The sequence below is a fragment of the Spermophilus citellus genome (genome assembly GCF_964194105.1).
Source record: "Spermophilus citellus genome assembly, chromosome: 11".
NCBI lineage: Eukaryota > Metazoa > Chordata > Mammalia > Rodentia > Sciuridae > Spermophilus > Spermophilus citellus.
In genome coordinates, this window is record NC_138192.1 from 98,586,168 (window position 1) to 98,604,412 (window position 18,245).

At 34.4% G+C, this 18,245-nt stretch overlaps 1 protein-coding gene across 3 annotated transcripts in view; it reads right to left on the reverse strand.

The window, feature by feature from the left end:
- Window positions 1-2,043: 2,043 nt before the first annotated feature.
- The window catches only part of SF3B1 (splicing factor 3b subunit 1), a 41,880-nt gene continuing 25,678 nt past the window's right edge, over window positions 2,044-18,245 (reverse strand). For 2 of the 3 annotated variants that reach the window (XM_081261867.1, XM_081261868.1), the window contains 17 exons: window positions 18,069-18,190; window positions 15,593-15,790; window positions 15,399-15,500; window positions 14,296-14,475; window positions 13,569-13,655; window positions 13,173-13,443; window positions 12,732-12,877; window positions 12,487-12,633; window positions 12,210-12,335; window positions 11,542-11,763; window positions 10,841-11,023; window positions 10,645-10,756; window positions 8,927-9,047; window positions 8,418-8,549; window positions 6,761-7,033; window positions 4,547-4,763; window positions 2,044-3,746 (listed from right to left, as the gene is read on the reverse strand). In XM_081261867.1, the coding sequence (XP_081117993.1) occupies window positions 3,588-3,746; window positions 4,547-4,763; window positions 6,761-7,033; window positions 8,418-8,549; window positions 8,927-9,047; window positions 10,645-10,756; window positions 10,841-11,023; window positions 11,542-11,763; window positions 12,210-12,335; window positions 12,487-12,633; window positions 12,732-12,877; window positions 13,173-13,443; window positions 13,569-13,655; window positions 14,296-14,475; window positions 15,399-15,500; window positions 15,593-15,790; window positions 18,069-18,190 (2,798 nt within the window). In that variant the 3' untranslated portion in view covers window positions 2,044-3,587. Of the gene's footprint in view, window positions 3,747-4,546; window positions 4,764-6,760; window positions 7,034-8,417; window positions 8,550-8,926; window positions 9,048-9,452; window positions 9,523-10,644; window positions 10,757-10,840; window positions 11,024-11,541; window positions 11,764-12,209; window positions 12,336-12,486; window positions 12,634-12,731; window positions 12,878-13,172; window positions 13,444-13,568; window positions 13,656-14,295; window positions 14,476-15,398; window positions 15,501-15,592; window positions 15,791-18,068; window positions 18,191-18,245 lie in introns of those variants that run through there. The other variant, XR_014018093.1, reaches the window with a different exon arrangement.

Genomic DNA, 18,245 nt, shown 5'->3' on the forward strand with positions numbered 1-18,245 from the left:
CTAAATACTGAATCTAGGTGGAAGACACACCTGTCCTTATTATACTAGTCTTTAAACTTTTCAATAAACTTTAAGCTGGGGGGCGGGGGATAAGATACAGAAGTAAATTAACAATTTGCAAGCTTATTTCCTAGCAAAAACATATCCCAGGATAACTTCAGACTAACCCTAATCACAAAGCTCTCAGCTAACTTGTTTAAAGTCTCCTTCCCAGGGCTGAGAATGAAACTCAATGGTAGAATGCCTTATCTAGCACACTTGAGGACCTGGTTTCAATAAAAATCAAGGTCCCCCAAATTAATATTATTTGTTCAACGTAATACCCAACTATGTCTTTATAATTTTTTAAACCCAAACTAAGAAATTTTAGAACTCAAATTTTTCCAAAAGGAACACCATAGATGTCATTGTTTAGATGTTATTCTCTAAACTTACTCCCTCAGGTGTACAAATCCTAGCTGCCTTGCAAACCTAAATTCTCAACCAAATCACCTTACATTCTATAGCTTCCCATGCAAATGTCTTGAAAAGGGTCTCTAACCCCTCTGCCTGCCTTCCTTCCCCATATATCCGTTCATTGTCAAATGAACTGTGAGAACACATCTCCTAAGGATCAGCATTCTATGTGTCACACCCAGCTATTTCAGGTGTTGCACACCTATCTCCAACTTTGCCACAAGATGTTCTAGAACCAGAGGGGTCAACCCCTTAAGATGTTTTTGTGGCTTGCTTTCCCCAGGAATCATATGAGGAAACTACATACTCCAAGATAGGTAAGTTTAAATATTTGCTAAATACTATTTCAAGTAATTTCCTAGGCACTGCTCCTAAAATTAAAGACTTTGTACACCATACTTTTTTATCATATTTTTATCAGATCTGAGTCCTGCTTAAAACCGTATGAGGCTAGCTCCATGGTTCTCAACCTAGGGAGACTGTGCCCAACAAGGGACATAGATCATGCCTGGAGGCATTTTAAGTTGTCCTGGGTTGGGAGGTGCTACTGGAAGCTGTTCCTCCCACAATGCATAAGACAGCTCCCAACAATATATTCATCTAACCCAGGCTGAGAAACTCTAGGATAATTGTAGTTTTTGCTTCTTTTTGAGCCACTGGAAACCAAAGAGCCAAACAACTGAACCCACACAGCTGTAATTATCTCTTCTGTCTCTTACCACATATTTTTTTTTAAAAAACACTTAAGTTCCTTTGTTTGGAAAACAACCCAAAGAGCTCAATATTATTAATGGCACAACCACAAGAGGGCATAGTGTGGTGACAATACAGAGTCAACTAAGATTAAAAATTGGTCTACTAAGACTTTAGATATAATAAGTTTTATTTATCTGGTGGTACTTGATGCTCACACGGCACCGTACAACAAATTTTAAAAAATACAATATGAAAAAAATCAAACAGCCAAAGAGATTAATTCCATTTGAGGGCAATGGCCCACAGAAAAACCAACAAAAGCCCACAGAAAAACCCACCCTCTGTCCCCTTAACATTAATTTCTTCCTGCTTAAGTTTGGCTTTAAGAAACATCAAAACAAAGTGCAAAAGAAAAGGTCTTTGAGAAGAGTTAAAACTTCACATAGCGTCTTTCACTTATCACAAAATGCTTTCCTTATGCAATAATAAGCTCATAAAATAATCCAAACATCTGTGAGCCTCTATTTGGTCCCAATTTTTTAGGTCACAGCCTTCAGTATTTTTCTCCTCTCTAACCTCAAATTATTTTGTCAGCAAAAAGTCAGTCAGGGGTGTTAGTCTCCTTTGTTCCATATTTCCACTACAAAGCTTATTATCCATAAATAGTAAGAGGCCAAGCAAACTGAAGCCATGAAAATACTTGAATTGAAAATATAAATTTCCCAAGAGTTATTTAAAATCAAATTTTGGCTCTGTATCTATTTAATTCATGATTAATAATTACTCAGAGTCATTCAAAATTAACCATAGAGAAAACAAGATTTAAAATGCATAGGGTGGGAAGACAAGACAATTTTAAAGATCAGATATAGGTGATTGGGGAATTTGTTTTAATTTTACTACATAATGACAAATATTGTCATAAAATTACACCATACAAGGAATAAGAAGTTACACGTTCTGCTTGGGTACTATTGATGCTCAGTTTCAATTTTGTAAAAGCCAATTTATAAGCCTATTCTCATTTAAGCTTCCAAAGTAGGGAGCCCTACACACTAATAGTAGGAGTTACATACTCTAGTCCCCAAGAACTTACTTATAATAGCAGGGTCATTGTGTGCTAACACTGCTTGCAGAATTTCTTTTCCCTTTAGAGTTCAAAAGAACGTAGGGAGACCCCCACCCAAAAAACAAAACAAAACAAACAAACAACAACAACAAAAACAGCTATGGGTAGTAACAGGTCTAAAACCAAGAAATTTGGGGCCATAAAATAAAATTAGAAGTCAAGATGATTCTTAAAATATTTGCCAAGAACATTAATAACTGCCTCAATGCTTGGCTCCAGAATTAAATGGCATTTCAGTCGATGCCACACAGAGATCAATTTATCATCTAATTACTATACACAAAACTAAACAAACCAAGACTCATTAGCTGCAGTCATTGTGCAATGTCATAGCACCCAAAGACTCTTCAATGATCGTGAGCCCCCTTCCATTGTACTAGTTAGTAAGGGTAAAGGGAAGGTCATACCTTTGTATCCCCTGCATCTAAGCACAGTGGTATTCAACAGATACTTACTAAATACATCTTTGAATAGTGGCTTAAGACACAGAAAGAGCCCAAAGATTGTCTTCTTCTATTAGTAGAACTTAAGTAGCCTTGCTCCCAACAGGCAGAAAGTAGTTTTGAAATAAAGATAGCTTTCCCACAAACACAGACCAGTCAAGAGTTGGACATAGATCGCTTCCTTTAAACATGTTTGTAAAGCATTTTGAGAAATCATGAGGTGAAAGGTGCTATGTAAGTACAAAATAATAATATTCAAGACAGTTTAGCAAAGATGCTATTTTCCTATGGTAATGGAATCGTTGTGCTAGACTGAGGGGACACCCCCCCCCCCCCCGCAAAGCTACTCTTCTCACTGTCATCATCAACAGAACAATGGAATTTTGACAAAGATGCCATCACTTTATATACTTTGTATTCTGCTAAATACTTTCTAGAAACCAGGTGACAGAAAATGAAATTAAACCACTTAGTCTACACAGACCAATACTTTATCAAACTTCCGCATTTTACAAGTCAAGTTCAAAAAACACACACAAATTAGCATTTTGTACACAAATGTTTATTTCTCAATTAAACATTCCCTTTAAATACAAGGAATGAATTCTAAATCTTCATAAAGATGAATTAAAAATGAAATCTCTCCAGTATAGTGTGTGCAATCACTGTGTTCTTGGTCACTACTGGCATTTACTGTTTAACATCAAAAAACGAAGACAGGTTATTTAAAAATCATGCTACTGGATTTCTAGCTCTTCCTCTATGACCAGCTCTTACTGATCTGCAATGTTTAAAAGTTTATATCACCAAATCAAAGCAAGTTTAAGATGTGAAACAGCTGTGCATTAAACACAAAAACAAAATTACAAGATATAGTCAAGTTCATAACGAATATAGGTGTTTTTATCATCATTGTAGATTCTTGGATAATGTGCTATGAGAGCATCCTGTGAACCAATGTAGATGGAGTTGTAAATTTTCCAGTACACATCTCTGACTTTCCGAGCCGGATGAAAAAGACCCTAGAATAATTGAAAGATTCCATTATTTCAATTTCTAAGAATATATATAACTTGAACAGAATTTTTTAAAGGCCATAAAATTATGATTAAAAATATTTCCCTTTAAGAAATGCAAATCAAGGGGCTGGGGTTGTGGCTCAGCGGTAGAGTGTTCACCTCACACGTATGCGACCCTGGGTTCAATCCTCAGCACCACATAAAAATAAATGATATTGTGTCCAATTACAACTAAAAAATGAATATTAAAAAAAAGAAATGCAATCAAAACTACACTGAGGTTTTATCTCATGCCAGTTAGAATGACAGCCATCAATACAAATAAATACTAGAGAAGATGTGGGGGGGGGGTAGGTGGAGGAGGAACACTTTTTACACTGTTGGTAGGATTGTAAATTAGTACACTCACTATGGAAATCAGTATGAATGTTACTCAAAAGGGTCCGGGGAGGAAAAGGGGAAAGAAATACTGAGGAATGAAACTGAATTATATTCTTTTACTGTGTGCATGTATAACTGTATAAACACAAATCCCACATTATGTACAACTATAATGCACCAACAAAAAAAATTTGAAAAATATAATGAAAAACAACAAAACAAAATACTTCCCTTTAAAGGGGAAGAAAAAAATCTGGCAATTACACAAAATTGCAATGGGCAAAATCAAAATCTAATTCTCACCATATACCTATTTTCCCATATGGCACAATACACACACCCTATTGATAATTAGGAACGGTAACTTAATTCTATATCAAATTACTTTTCTAATAGAATAATCTTAAAAATCTTTAACTTACCTGTAAACAATACTGCAACATTCTGCATGGTCCAATAGCAACTCTCAGGCCTTCCAGGGCACCCATAACTGCCTGGATTACATGGGGAGATGTCTCGAAAACATTGGGCCATACATAGTTCAACAAGTGATTCAGGGAATCTTCACAACCAAATCCATAAACCCCAAGTGACATGTGCTGTACCACTGCACTAGCTGTCTGTCTGTGTACAAGGTCCCTGTAATGGAGGGCGGGGGGAGAGTTCTGTTAAGAAGCAAATCTTTGTTTTACAGAAAATATTCATCTGCCCCTTAGGAACTAAATCATTAATTCAACGTACTGACCAAATACGAAGTCATTCCAACACCTTATGATCTCATATATCCTTTATAATGATTCCATTTGAAATCTTTTGCTTTAATAACTCAAACCTCACAAAGTTTCAAAAATAATTCACATTTCCTAATTAACTTTTAAAAGGAATATGAGCAAAAGCCCTTAGTTTCAAAATGCTGCTGAAGTGGAGGCCTATGACTCTTACATACAAATGATTAACAGTAATATCTCATTTTAAACTATAGACTTAAAATGTTGGTAGAAATTCAGATGCTTGGGGCTGGGGTTGTGGCTCAGTGGTAGAGTGCTTGCCTAGCATGTGAAAGTCTGGGTTCGATCCTCAGCACCACATAAAAATAAACAAAATAAAAGTATTGTTTCCAACTACAACTAAAAAAAGAGAGAAAGAAATTTAAATGCTAGAATATAACAGATAACTAAATTAAAATTAAGTCTGTTCTCATGTAGACACTTTCATTTCAAAAACTCAACTTGGGAAGAGGAAGATGTAATTTTTTTCAAACCTACAGAAATAAGATCTCTTCATCTCTTGTGCTATCTGAATTTATGCTTATGATAAATCAATTGAATCATTCATTCCAAAGTTATTCTGAGTATGAGCCCAGAATAATACACATTGGGGTCACACACTTAGCCCCAAAGACAGAATAGTTCAAAGAAAAAAGATATGTACTTACTAACATCCTTAATTCTCTTAATGTCTAATTTATTCACCATAGTGAAGCAGTATTTCTCATTAATAATTTTCCAACATTGTTTCATTTAGTAATTTTCAATGGAGTTACTACCTCAACTTATTAGTACACAGAACATAATTTATAGCCACAGGTCATACATACCCATGACTATAATAGGATGCTCAGGAACTTCTCACTAAAGAATATGAAATGAGGGTGATTGATCCCCTCTTTGGCACAAGGAAGCCAGTTTTTTTGGCAAGTGGGTGGTGTCCTGGGGACTGTACCCAGGGCCTCACTCATGCTACGCAAGCACTCTACCACTGAGCTACAATCCCAGTCATTTTTTCTTTTGAGATAAGGTCTCATTAAGTTGCCAAGGTTGACCCCACACTTGTGGCCTCTGGCCTCAACTTCCTAGGGATTACAGGTGTGCATCACTGTACCCCATTGAGGTCAAACTTTTACAGAGCACAATTCTTAATATTTGTCTCCATGTTCTGTATATACACCTGGTGGTAACTTGATGACTCAATTAAGTTGCCCTTTATGAAGGTCATTAGTAATTTTAATCTGCCCAAAAGTAACTAAAATGAGAGTACTTATTTCTTCTGAAAACTAAAGAGCCAGTGAAATTACATGGACCTTGCACTTTTCCTTTATTCCTTCTTCAAGCAATCTTATGTTTAAGGCTGAATGTCAATCTAGATATCAGGAATTTTGACAAATAACTTGAGCAATATGGAATTACTGGTCACCATCTGAACCACTGGGTGCCTACAACAATAACAGTGCAGCTCTTGGTAGACGGTGTTCAGCAGGTTCAAAACCTTAAAAGAAATTTTTAATAGGTTCACTTGCACTAAAAAGCTAAAAAGATCAGGTCTCTCTGCCACACTGATTAACCCATGCTTGTCAATTCTTCTAACCATATTTGACTAACTTTTAAAGCAAAAGTCTACTGATTATGTTTTTAAAAATATATTTAATCTAACAAATATGAAAAGGAATTTAAATCAGGGAGGTCTTAAAGACAAAATTTTGGAAACAGCTACAACATATATATTAAAAAGTCATATTTACAGTTTTGTGTAAAAATCCAGGTTAGTACTTCTTTAAAATATCACAACAAATAGGTCATTTAATAAGTTCTAAAATGAAATTTATAATTATCTTCTTGCATTTGGCTTAAGTCACTTACCTATCCATTAAAGCATCTTCAAGTAATGGTGTTACAGCATAAATGTAGTCTTTTCCCATTTCACCGATATATTCAAACAAAAAGGAGAGTGATTTTAACACTCCATTTTGAACATTCAGTTCAGGAACTCTGTATTCATTCATTAAGGCAGGAAGTACTGTGAAGGGTGAACATGTTTCGGCAACAATAGCTATTGCTACAGTGGTACAAACTCTGTTCTGCCTTTCCTGAACCTTGAGGTTGTTTAAAAGCGTAGCCAATACATCATGAGGGCTGGGGAAAAAACAAACAAAAATTCCAAAATGTATCGGCAAGCTGTTATATTACAAGTCAAAAATTTTTCAGAGAGAAAGGGGAAAAATGCAAAGACATCAAACAATTAATCCCTGGGAATTCAGTAATACGTGAGTCAACAGCAATACTGTTTCTACTAAGAACTTCATACAAATTGTCAGTTTTTAATTCAAATGGATTAATTTTCAAATATAACTTTCAGTTTTTAAATTTTTTGAAATATAAAGAAATTTAATTAAATGTTTAATTCTTTGAGTGGTCAAAACAGACATCAGCGCTATGGAACTTTATGGGGGCAGTAATATCCAAAAATCTCATCTCCCATATTCAAACATACCTAGTTTGTTTCTCTTATCTTCCCTCCCACATACATTTACTATATCTGTTCTTTTTTTTTTTTTTTTAAATACTGGGGATTGAACTCAGAGGCACATACTTGACCACTGAGATACATCCCCAGTCTTTTGTTTTGAGATAGACTGGCCTTGAACTTGCAATCTTCTGTCTTAGCCTCTCAATAGCCTATGCCACCACACCCAGCTACTTTAAGGCACTTCTTTTTGCCACACCTTTGAGGAACACACTAGGGGGCTAAAAAGTTCACATAATAGTTATTCATTGCAAACTTCTTGATTATATCAACCACTAAAATAATTATTACTCTTACCCAAAAAATAAGAGGAAAAAGCATGTGTTTGTGCTGGGGAGAAGGGTGATGTTACCTAATTAATCTGATATTTGTGTATTTCTAGAAAATATTTTCTTAGCTACTAAGCTACATGTATGTGAAGTATCTACATTACTGATTCTCCTACCTTGGTTCTAATGAAGAAGTAAATAACTACAGATTATCAATAAAACAGTTATAATTCAATTAAATCTGTGGGTTAATCTAGAAATGACTTTTTTACATATCTTGTTTTATTTATCTTTATGTTGTGCTGAGGATTGTACCCAGGGCCTCACACATGCAAGGTGAGCGCTCTTCCACTGAGCCACAACCCCAGCCCAAGGAACAACATTTTTAAAAAACACATAAAGTACCAATGAAACATGAATCATGATGATGGTGATATTAAGAATTTGCCTTTTATATTTTATATAAAAAGAACCAAAAAAAAAAAAAAAACCTGAAATTATTCTGATAATGGAAATGCTTCCTTCCCTGAAACTTTTAAAGCTTCCCATCTATTTTAATTAAAAATTTAAGAAAATGTTTTAAAATTTGGTAAGCCCATAAAATAAAGAGTGATTACCCAACTGCATTAAGTGTAGTATATCTCAAGAGGTTTCTACATGGAAGCATTTTCCAACACTTCAATTGTTTATTATAAGCTAATAAAAAACTGAAAATAATACTTACCCAATGGCTTTTGCAATATAACCAAATGTGTTGACTGTAGCTCTACGAATAGCCTTTTTGTGAGCTTTTAAGAGCTCTAAAAGCTCAAAGCAAATCCTCATCCACTCTCTTGCAGAGACATATTCAGCTCCCCTAATTAAAAAGAAGATTTTTTTTGCAGTGTTGAGGTTGAACCCAGAACCTTGTACAATACCAAGTAAACGTAACTGAGGTAAGCCCCTGTTCTTAAGTTTTAATAGGTAAATTTGCAGGTTCAGTTCTAAAAACATAATTAACTCATTTTAATCACTAAATAAGTTATTATTTACTCTTCAGAAAAGTTGGTTGTGTTAGAACTATACTGCTACTCCCCATTACTAGCTGAACTAAAATTTGACTAAAAATATGAATATTGGATAGCCTGAACATATACACTTACACCAACACCACTAAACAAATTTATCTAACTGCAAAATGGTCAAATCTGAGAACCAATACTGCTTATAAAAATGTTTAGGTAATCTGCTTACCTGTCAGCAATACGTCCAACAAGATCAATACAGTTCTCTTGTACTTTTTCATGCCTGTTCTTTAAGATGGGGGTGAGTCTAGGCAGCAGATCTTTAATTGGTGGGGTCATCTTATGCATACCTATTTAATAGAAGTCAAAAAACTATCAATTAACATTTGAACTTTTGAACCGCAACCTTTGCTCATTTTTTCTTTTACTTTTCAATGTGATACACATGACTAGGCATAAATATAAACTTGCAGCTGCCTATGGAAAGAGAAAACCCCAGGTTTTGACCAGTCTCAGAATTGCTTTTAACTTTTTATTAACAACTTCTGATTATGCGTAGAAATGAAAGAAATCAGTGAAGTGAATTAAGAATGATGGATACTCAATAACAAAAAAAAATTTTATTTGGTTCTGAAATGTATTTGTACACTGACATTTAAATATGGGGACAGCTTATGTTCCGGCCATACACAACAATATAAGCCAGAGGTAGACATGTAAATTAAAGCAAAATTTTCCAGAAAGGGCCCCCTTACCCTTTAACTGCAAAACAAAGAGATCTCCAGTCTCCCTGCAATGCAGGGCATACTTGGATGGTATTTACACCTATGAAGAGAGAAAAAAGGAGGCAGCTGGCAGGGGCTCTTGCTCTAACTAGATTGCTTGTTCTGATTCTCTCTCCATTGTTTTTCCCATGTTTCCCTAACCAACCATACGGTTTATAACTCCCTGAAAACCAGAGCCCCACAGGTAGCCAAGTAACTATCTTTGGCAAGTCACTACCTTTGGAGTATAGAGGACTGGGATGAATTGGGAATTATATGCAAATACAATAGTTGAAAGATCTATAAAATAAATAAACCTGACTAAAATGAGAAAACCAGTGGCTATCACAGCCAGCTCCTTTGACCTCTTGCTAAGTTATTTCTGACCCGCTAAGCCCAAAAGGAATTACTTTTGGCATTATGTTCAATTACAAGGGGAAATAAAACACAAGATGCCAAATGCTTGCTTTATCATACTTCCCTAATAGAATAAAAAGCTTTGCTCTCCATACCCAAGATTATTTGTTTTTACTTGGATTAAAAAACCAAATGGAGTTTCAAAGACTTGGGTATAAAAAGACAAGATATAATTTAATCAGTTCACTTTTCTACCTAATTTTTGGTTTGTTTTTTGTTTTTGCAGTACTGGGTATCAAACCCAGGGCCTCATGATGCTAGGCAAGTGCTCTACCACTGAGCTATAAATCCCCAGTTTTTCCTAGTTATGTTCTTTGAACTGATGGCAAGCAAAACAAAAAACAAAACAAAATAAAACCCCAACATGTCACAATAACTGAGGCTGAATATTTAAAATTTCATTGTAAAACTAAATTCAAACTTCAGAGTTGTCCCCTCCCCTTGCAGAACATGACAATATTTTCAGCTAACAGACTAGTTCTACTAGGTCCTCTGCTCCATGACTTTAAGGCTTTGTGAGTTACAACTACTTCCACACCTCACTTACAGGCCCTAAACTTGCCCCTTTTCTCTTTTAAAGTAAAATATAAGTGAACTTAGAGAAGATTTTTGTGATATCTTCCAACTTAACTATAATCTTGAAGTGCTTTTAAAAAAAAGGTAACATAAAATCACCTAATTCCTAATATGTTTCCACAATTTACTTTCAAAAATACAAAGAAAGTTAAAAAACAACAAATTCTTACATGACCAGCAAATTTCATACCTATTACATTTACAATTGCCTTCAGAGCTCCAAGAATGCTGCCCAATACTTCAGGGTACTCTTCACCCAAATATTCATACAACACAACACCCAAGTGCCCCATCAATTTTTCCTATAATAAAAGAAATAACATTAAAATATTACTATTTACATTAAACTGCTTGTTTAAGAAACAAGAATCTGGTGCGAAATTTACCTCTTGACAAGTCTTCATGACCACAGCAGTTCGAGAAATCAAGTCAGCTGCCTGTTGCCTAACTTTTGCTGATTTGTTATTTAAACGCCACAAGACTGTACCACAGATCTGAGGCAAGTATGGTTTGACTCGTTTGCCAAGAGCATTGACGACTGTGCCAAAGCCATTCAACATTACTGAGTCCTGTAAAACAAAAGCCAATTTTTATATAAAAATACATACACAAGCACTGAGAACATGAATTTAGTTTCCTTGTGACTGACAGTTGGTACATAGTAAAATTCAACTTTTTCCAAATATTCAAACATTTGTCTTTTAAAAAATATCAAATCCAAAAACTTCAGGTAAAAGAATATTTTGGTAAATTAGAATATGGACATTCTAAAAAATGAAGCCAGGGGCAGTAGCACACAGTAATCCCAGCTACTCTGGAGACTGAGGCAGGAGGACTAAGACTAGCTTCACAACTTACTGAGACCCCACCTCAAAATTAAAAAAAAAAAAAAAAAAGAATTAGTAGTGTTGTTCAGTAGTACAGCATCCCTGGAATCACTCCCCAATACTGAAAAAGAGAATGAAAAACTTATTGTGAACTTAATTACGTTATTTTTAGGAAATTTGCTTGAAAAGTAAAAATGGTTTTGAAAAATCACTAGCAATTTTCCATAATAATTAACTTCATACTAATCAGTTATCATTACCTCCGTAGTCTGTTCTTGGAAAGCATAAAGAATGCCATCAATCAGCTGTTCTTCAAGTTTGTGATCAATATCTGCTGCTCCCAAGTTGCCCATAATTTTCTCAATTGTTTCCATCACCATTTTTCGGTACTGCTCAGCTTCATCTTTCAGATCATCCACAATCCTGGATATAATTTCTGCTGCACCTACTTTATTTGCCAACTCCACAGTAGTATCAACTAACTAAAAAGACAAATAAATAAATAAATCTACTGTTCAAGGAAATAAAGCAGTATAATGAAAACCCAATGTTCTAAATATACTACTTAGCTAATAACCACACTGACAATGATTAACTCCTACTTATTAAACTTCAAGAGAAAAGTGACTAAAAAACTTAAATGAGTCTAAGTCAGTCAAGATACTCAAGGCAAAATTATACCCATGTTTAAGCAGCCAGAAAAACCACTGAATTTACTAGACAAAGACATCAATTCACAGTTAAGTATTTATCTCAATGTAAAATCAAAGTGGAAGTTAACTGGCTTTTGAAAATGTATCTTCCTCCACAATCAAAAACAAATGAACTGTGAAATAAAACAAAAAATAATCTGTAACATGCATTTAAACTGACTAAAGGAACAGTCAAAAGACTTTTGACCTTTTTTTTTTTTTAAATAAAGGCTTACCTGTCGGTAATTTCTTCTATCCAAAGCCATTCTGTGCTGCCAAAAGTGTTTAAAGAAAGGAGGAAGGATCTCTGTTTTAATATAGTTTGCTTCTACACCATCTGTCCCACAACATTGTTTTACCACCTGAAAGGTTAAAAAATAATAATAAATCAAACAGAGTACTGGTGAAACCAACAATAAGTTTTTTCAAACAAACGCTAGAAAATTCTCTTTGACCATGAAAGAAGTCCAATTTCAACCCCTGCAATCTGAAACAACTATCTGAAATAAATACCTTCAGCACAATTTTCTTCATTTCTTCATCAGGAGACTGGAATTCCCGAATAAGGATTAACATCACTTCTCTAGTATAGTAGTTGGCATATTCTGCATCCATAAGAGGAATAAGATACCCAATAGCCTTTAAGAAAGCAGCCAAACCCTATTTTAAGGTAAAAAACATATAATTTAGTAAATTAGGTTTACCTTGCTTTAATGTTCAGGGGTGGCTATCAAAAACAATCTAATTAGTAGATTTACCTTTCCTCTGTGTTGCCGGATACCCTTCCATAGAGGCTTTAGTACAGAATCAAAAGATTCGATACCATAAGGAGTTGCTGCTTCAGCCAAGGCAGCAATGGCCAAAGCACTTATGGTCCGAACTTTCTGCTGCTCATCAACAAGACCTATAAAACCAAGCACAGATTTTTAACTATGTACCAACACTTAATCTCCACAATATCATCCATATTCTAGCAATATATTTAACCATTCAGACAAACTATAGAATCTCTTCACTTCAGATAAAATTGGGCAAAAGCCAGAATAAAGCAAGTGTGTTAGCAGATATTATTATAAATCCTACTACAAAACATGAGGAGTTTATATGTAGTTATAAGCCGTTCCATTATTTCCCCAAGTCAGTAGCCCAAATTTCAGGATAGCTATCCTATAAAAAACAAAAGTTATAATACAACTTACCATGCTCAATAATTTCAACTAAACTTCTGAGATGTGGTAAGATGGCACAGCCCATTAGAATAGCTATTTGCTGTACAATCTTAATACCGGTGTGTCTCGCTTGCCAAGACTTTTTACTTTTGCACACAGCTTTTAAGAAGGGTAATAAAGAAGGAATGCCCAAGGCAGAGGCTACAACAGCAAAAGCTCTGGCTGTTGTGTTACGGACATACTCATCCATGTTATCTATATCAGGTCTCATGGTAGAGATCATAGTAGCTAGACCAGCAGCCTAAAAGGAAAAGATAAAAGGAGTCTGAGTTGGTACATTATTCTTGATCATTTCCTTCTATAATCAAAACTCTCATAATCAAAAAAAGATGCAAACTTTTCTTCTCTAGAAATTTAACATATTACCTTTGCCAAATTAGAAATAATCTCTCGGCCTTCCACTCTAGCATAGTAATCTTCATCAATCAACAGTGGTTCAATGACCACAAGAATCTGAAAAAGAAGAAAAGGAACTACATTTTGACATCAATTACTGATGCCCCCATAAAACAAATAGGAAATTTATAGTTAGCAGGGCTTCATTAAACAAGGGACTAATTAAGAATTTTAAGTACAGAATTTCAACCCCCCTAATACAGATGAAAAACTGAGAATATGTTAATCATGCAGACTGACAAATATATCTTTTAAAACTTGCACATACATTAAGCACTTTGTAATTAAATTACTATCACGAAAAAAATGGTTCTTTACACTAAATATAATAGAAATATACCTATTTCTCATCATAACCTAATACTAATAATATGAATAATATAAACAACATGGTAAAGACGGCTAAACATTCCACCTACATGTACCTGTAACAGCTGTGTACATGTTACATCTGTAACATATGCCTCTGCAAAGAAAAAGATCTGGAAGGATAGGTAAATTTAACCTAGCTAGGTTAACTATGAGCATCTTTTACAGGGGTAAACTTTGGTTCTCTACTATGAAATATAAAGAATCAGCTTTTTTTTTTTTAAGCAACCTTTCCAGACTACACTAAAAAAATCCATGAATTCCTTTTATTCTTAAAAAAAAAATAAAAATATTGAATTAGAAACATTATTTGAGGAGAACAACAAACCTTGTGCACATACGGTCGTACTAAGTCATCAAGTTTGTATAATATTCTATCAATAACTTTCACAAGTAAATGACGCTCTTGATCCTCAAGTGTAGGAGACATCAGCAGGGGAAGAATCTGATTAAATAAAGGTCCAGCTCCAAATTCACGAGCTTTATCTGTAATCTGACGCAATGCAGCCTGGGGAAAAAGTAGAGTACAAGTTATGTTTACTTAAAAATCAAGCATTTTATTTTTTTAAAGAGAGTGAAAGAAAGAGAGAGAGAGAGAGAGAGAGAGAGAGAGAGAGAGAGAGAGAGAGAGAATTTTAATATTTATTTTTTAGTTTTCGGCGGATACAACATCTTTTGTTTGTATGTGATGCTGAGGATCGAACCCGGGCCACAAGCATGCCAGGCGAGCGCACTATGGCTTGAGCCACATCCCTAGCCCTAAAAATCAAGCATTTTAAAAAAGCAAATTACTCTAAGGAAGATATTCTGTAACTTAATATTTTAATGTGTACTTTTACAGATATTTTACATAGAATAGCATGAGTTCATTTCTGTCAAAATTACTCTGAAGTTTGAACACGAGAGAAATTCAATGTTTTTAATTAATTACAAAAGGGCAATAATAAAATTATAGAAGCACAGAAGTGTGTATGTGTGTCTGTGTATGCACCTTCATTTCCCCTAAGTCCCTTCTACCTTTGAAACACTTAAAGATGTTAATGCAGTTCTTCACATAACTTCACTAATTACCTTCAAGTCTTAAGCACATTTTAAAGCCACAAGAACAAAACAATTTTTTATTTTTCCAACTCCTTTTTAAAGTAGAAAGTTCTTTCACTAGAAAAAATGCTGGAGATGTAGCGTGGTAGTGCAGCACTTAACTAGCATGTGCAAGACCCTGGTTTCGATCCCACCACCACAAATTAAACCAACCAACAAAAAAAACTAAATCCTGTGATGGGGATATAGTTCAGTAATAGAGTGCTTCTCATACTACCTACCTTCCTTTCCATCATGCAATGCCCCGATAAAGATGAAGAGGATAAATATAAATTCCTTAACATACCAATATAATGAACATAATTAATGATTTAGCAAACTGGTACCTACCTTTCTCATTGGAGGTGTTCCATTCTTAATTTTTAAAAGCAATTTCATTATTTTTCTCTCTTTTTGTTCTTCTGGACTAAGTGTTGATTCATCAACATCAACCTAGTAAAAGAATATTTAAAGGAAGGTCAATATGTTATGATTTATAACTATGACACAAAAAATAGTAATTAATTTCTGCTATTACTACTTACCAATAGCTTATCAAAGTACTGAATATCATCTGGTTTTAAAAATGGAAGATTTCCAGATGGTTGGTCATTAACACTCTTCATAGTTCTATCTTCAGTTTGCATGTGGAATCCAGTCATACCACCCAAAGGTGTTGGAGTTGCAGTCAGTTTTCGAGCAGGAGTTCGAATAGGAACATAACCAGCTGGAGGGGGAAGTACCTAATAGAATTATAAAACAGTTTAGAATTTTCTTCACTTTATAAATTGAAGAATAACATTAATGAGTAACACTGCGCTTAAAATATTTTTGTTTATTAGCTAGGAAGCATTTTAGTTACTTGGAGAAACAAATTACCACCCATCCCACTGTTCTATTTTAATTAGAAGTTTAAAATACTTATGGCAAATATTCATATTTCACCAGGTATGGTGTCATACTCTAGTAATTCCAGGGACTTGGGAGGCTGGGGCAGTTGTAGGCTAGGCAACTTAGCAAGACCATGTCTCAAAAATAAAAAGGGTCAGGAGTATAGTTAAGTGGTAAAGCAACCCTGGATTCAATCCCCTTACCCCATCCCCACAGAAAAGCCAATTTTTTTTTTAATTCATAGTTCTCATCTGCTAATTAAAAATGAGAGTATAGGGAAATGAAAAATCTGAGGAAGGCTTATAAACTTCTATCATTGTCAAACATTAATCTAGCTGGGAGTGGTGGTACATGCCTGTAATCCCAACAATTCCAGAGGCTGAGGCAGGAGGATTCGAAGTCTGTGCTAAGTCAACAACTTAGTGAAATCTTTTCTCAAAAATTTAAAAAGGGCTAGGGATGTAGCTCAGAGGTAAAGTTTCCGTGGATTCAATGCCCTATAAACCACCCCCAACAAATTTATCTATAAAAACATGTTGATAATACCAAATTAAAAATTCAGAAATAATAAAATCTAAGTCAGTGATTTCCAAAAAAGCTGTATTAGAACAAATAACATATGTATTCACATAAATGGAAAAAAGCTCATATATAATGTATAAAAGGTTATACATAACTGAGTAATAAAATAGAACACTCACATAAACCCCTACACTATCAAAACAAAATTTTAAGTCGAAACTAAAAAATTAGTTAAATGCATGAATACTAAAACCAAAATATTTACTAGAGTTCTGTAAAACATACCACCTAATTAAATCTTTTGTAAAACCACCAGAATTTCCAAAATGTGGGCTAAAAAAGAAAAAGATTTGTTTTTTTAAAGCTGATACAAGAACTTTTTTTATACAACTTCCTGGGCAGAGCCAATGGGCCTTACAGGTCTTACCTGATGAGCCTAAACTAGTGTCTAAAAATGTCAATTAGTGGGCTGGGGCTGTAGCTCAGTGGCAGAGCGCTTGCCTTATACATGTAGGGTACTCAGCACCATGTAAAAACAAACATAAAATAAAGGCATGCTATCCCTCTATAACTACCAAAAAAAAAAAAGTCAATTAATTTAAGAGGAAATAATGTTAAATACATATTAATACTATCTACACTGCCTCAGAATCTTGAGCTGCTGGGATTACAGGTATGCACCACACACCCAGCTGACTAACCATTTTGTAAAAAATGGAATTTATTCTATGAAAGGCTTATGAAATCCATGTCATGTCCACAAACATCACTCTATTTTAAGGACTTAAAGATCTAATATTTTTAAACATTCACTAGTAAGGATTTTATTTCTTAGTAGGATTCACTAAGGACAATTTTCCTCTTATCAATACAAAGGATACCAATGACTACAACTGAGAAAGATACTCAGGGCAGTCAAAATTAGGTTGCCTATACTCACAGCATTATGTGGAGGTTACAAGAAGTTTTAAAGCAGGTATTTATACATATACGAAACAATCTTAATACAAACTTAACAGGGGAAACAAAACATGACAAGCATATATACAAATAAACTGTTGAAAGGAAGCAAAAGTCTTTAGCAGAAAGGCCATCAGATGATTTAGATTCCAGTTTGGGTTTATGGTATTAACTATATAACCACAGACTACCCTTAGACCAGCAAATATTCCAAGTGCCAGGGACTTAGAAAAGTTTATAGTTCAAAATAAACTTCAAGTTACTACAGTAAAGAGAATATTCTTTCTTCTCATTGGCAATCTATGAATTTGCACATACAAGTAAAACAACCATAATCTAATGTGAGCTTAATCCTGGGACTGCTGATAAACTAAAGGAAACTATATATTGTTAATATAGGTATTATCATAGCCATACTGTTAATATAGGTGTTTAAAGATCTTAAAATTTCCTACTAGCAAACATAAAACGTCATGTTATTTGTTTTCATCTATTATTTTTTGAAACTAAAATGTACTTGGAAATAGATAAAAAAGAACAGAATGCCACTGGTAAATCTGAGGAAGGTCAATGAAAACTGACCAATGTTCTCAACAAATACTTAAAAGAAAATTCACATCTTATTATGTTCACATGCATTGTTACTACCTTATATCCTTCTGGAAACATAGCATCTAGCTCTTCATCAGAGAGTGGGCGATTTCGTTCATCGATTTCTCTCTCCCACCGCCAAGCCTGAAGTTGTTCAGGAGTCATACTCATTATGTGACCTACCAAAAAGGAAAATTTTTATTAACAATCTACATTTTAAGACTTTATCACTAT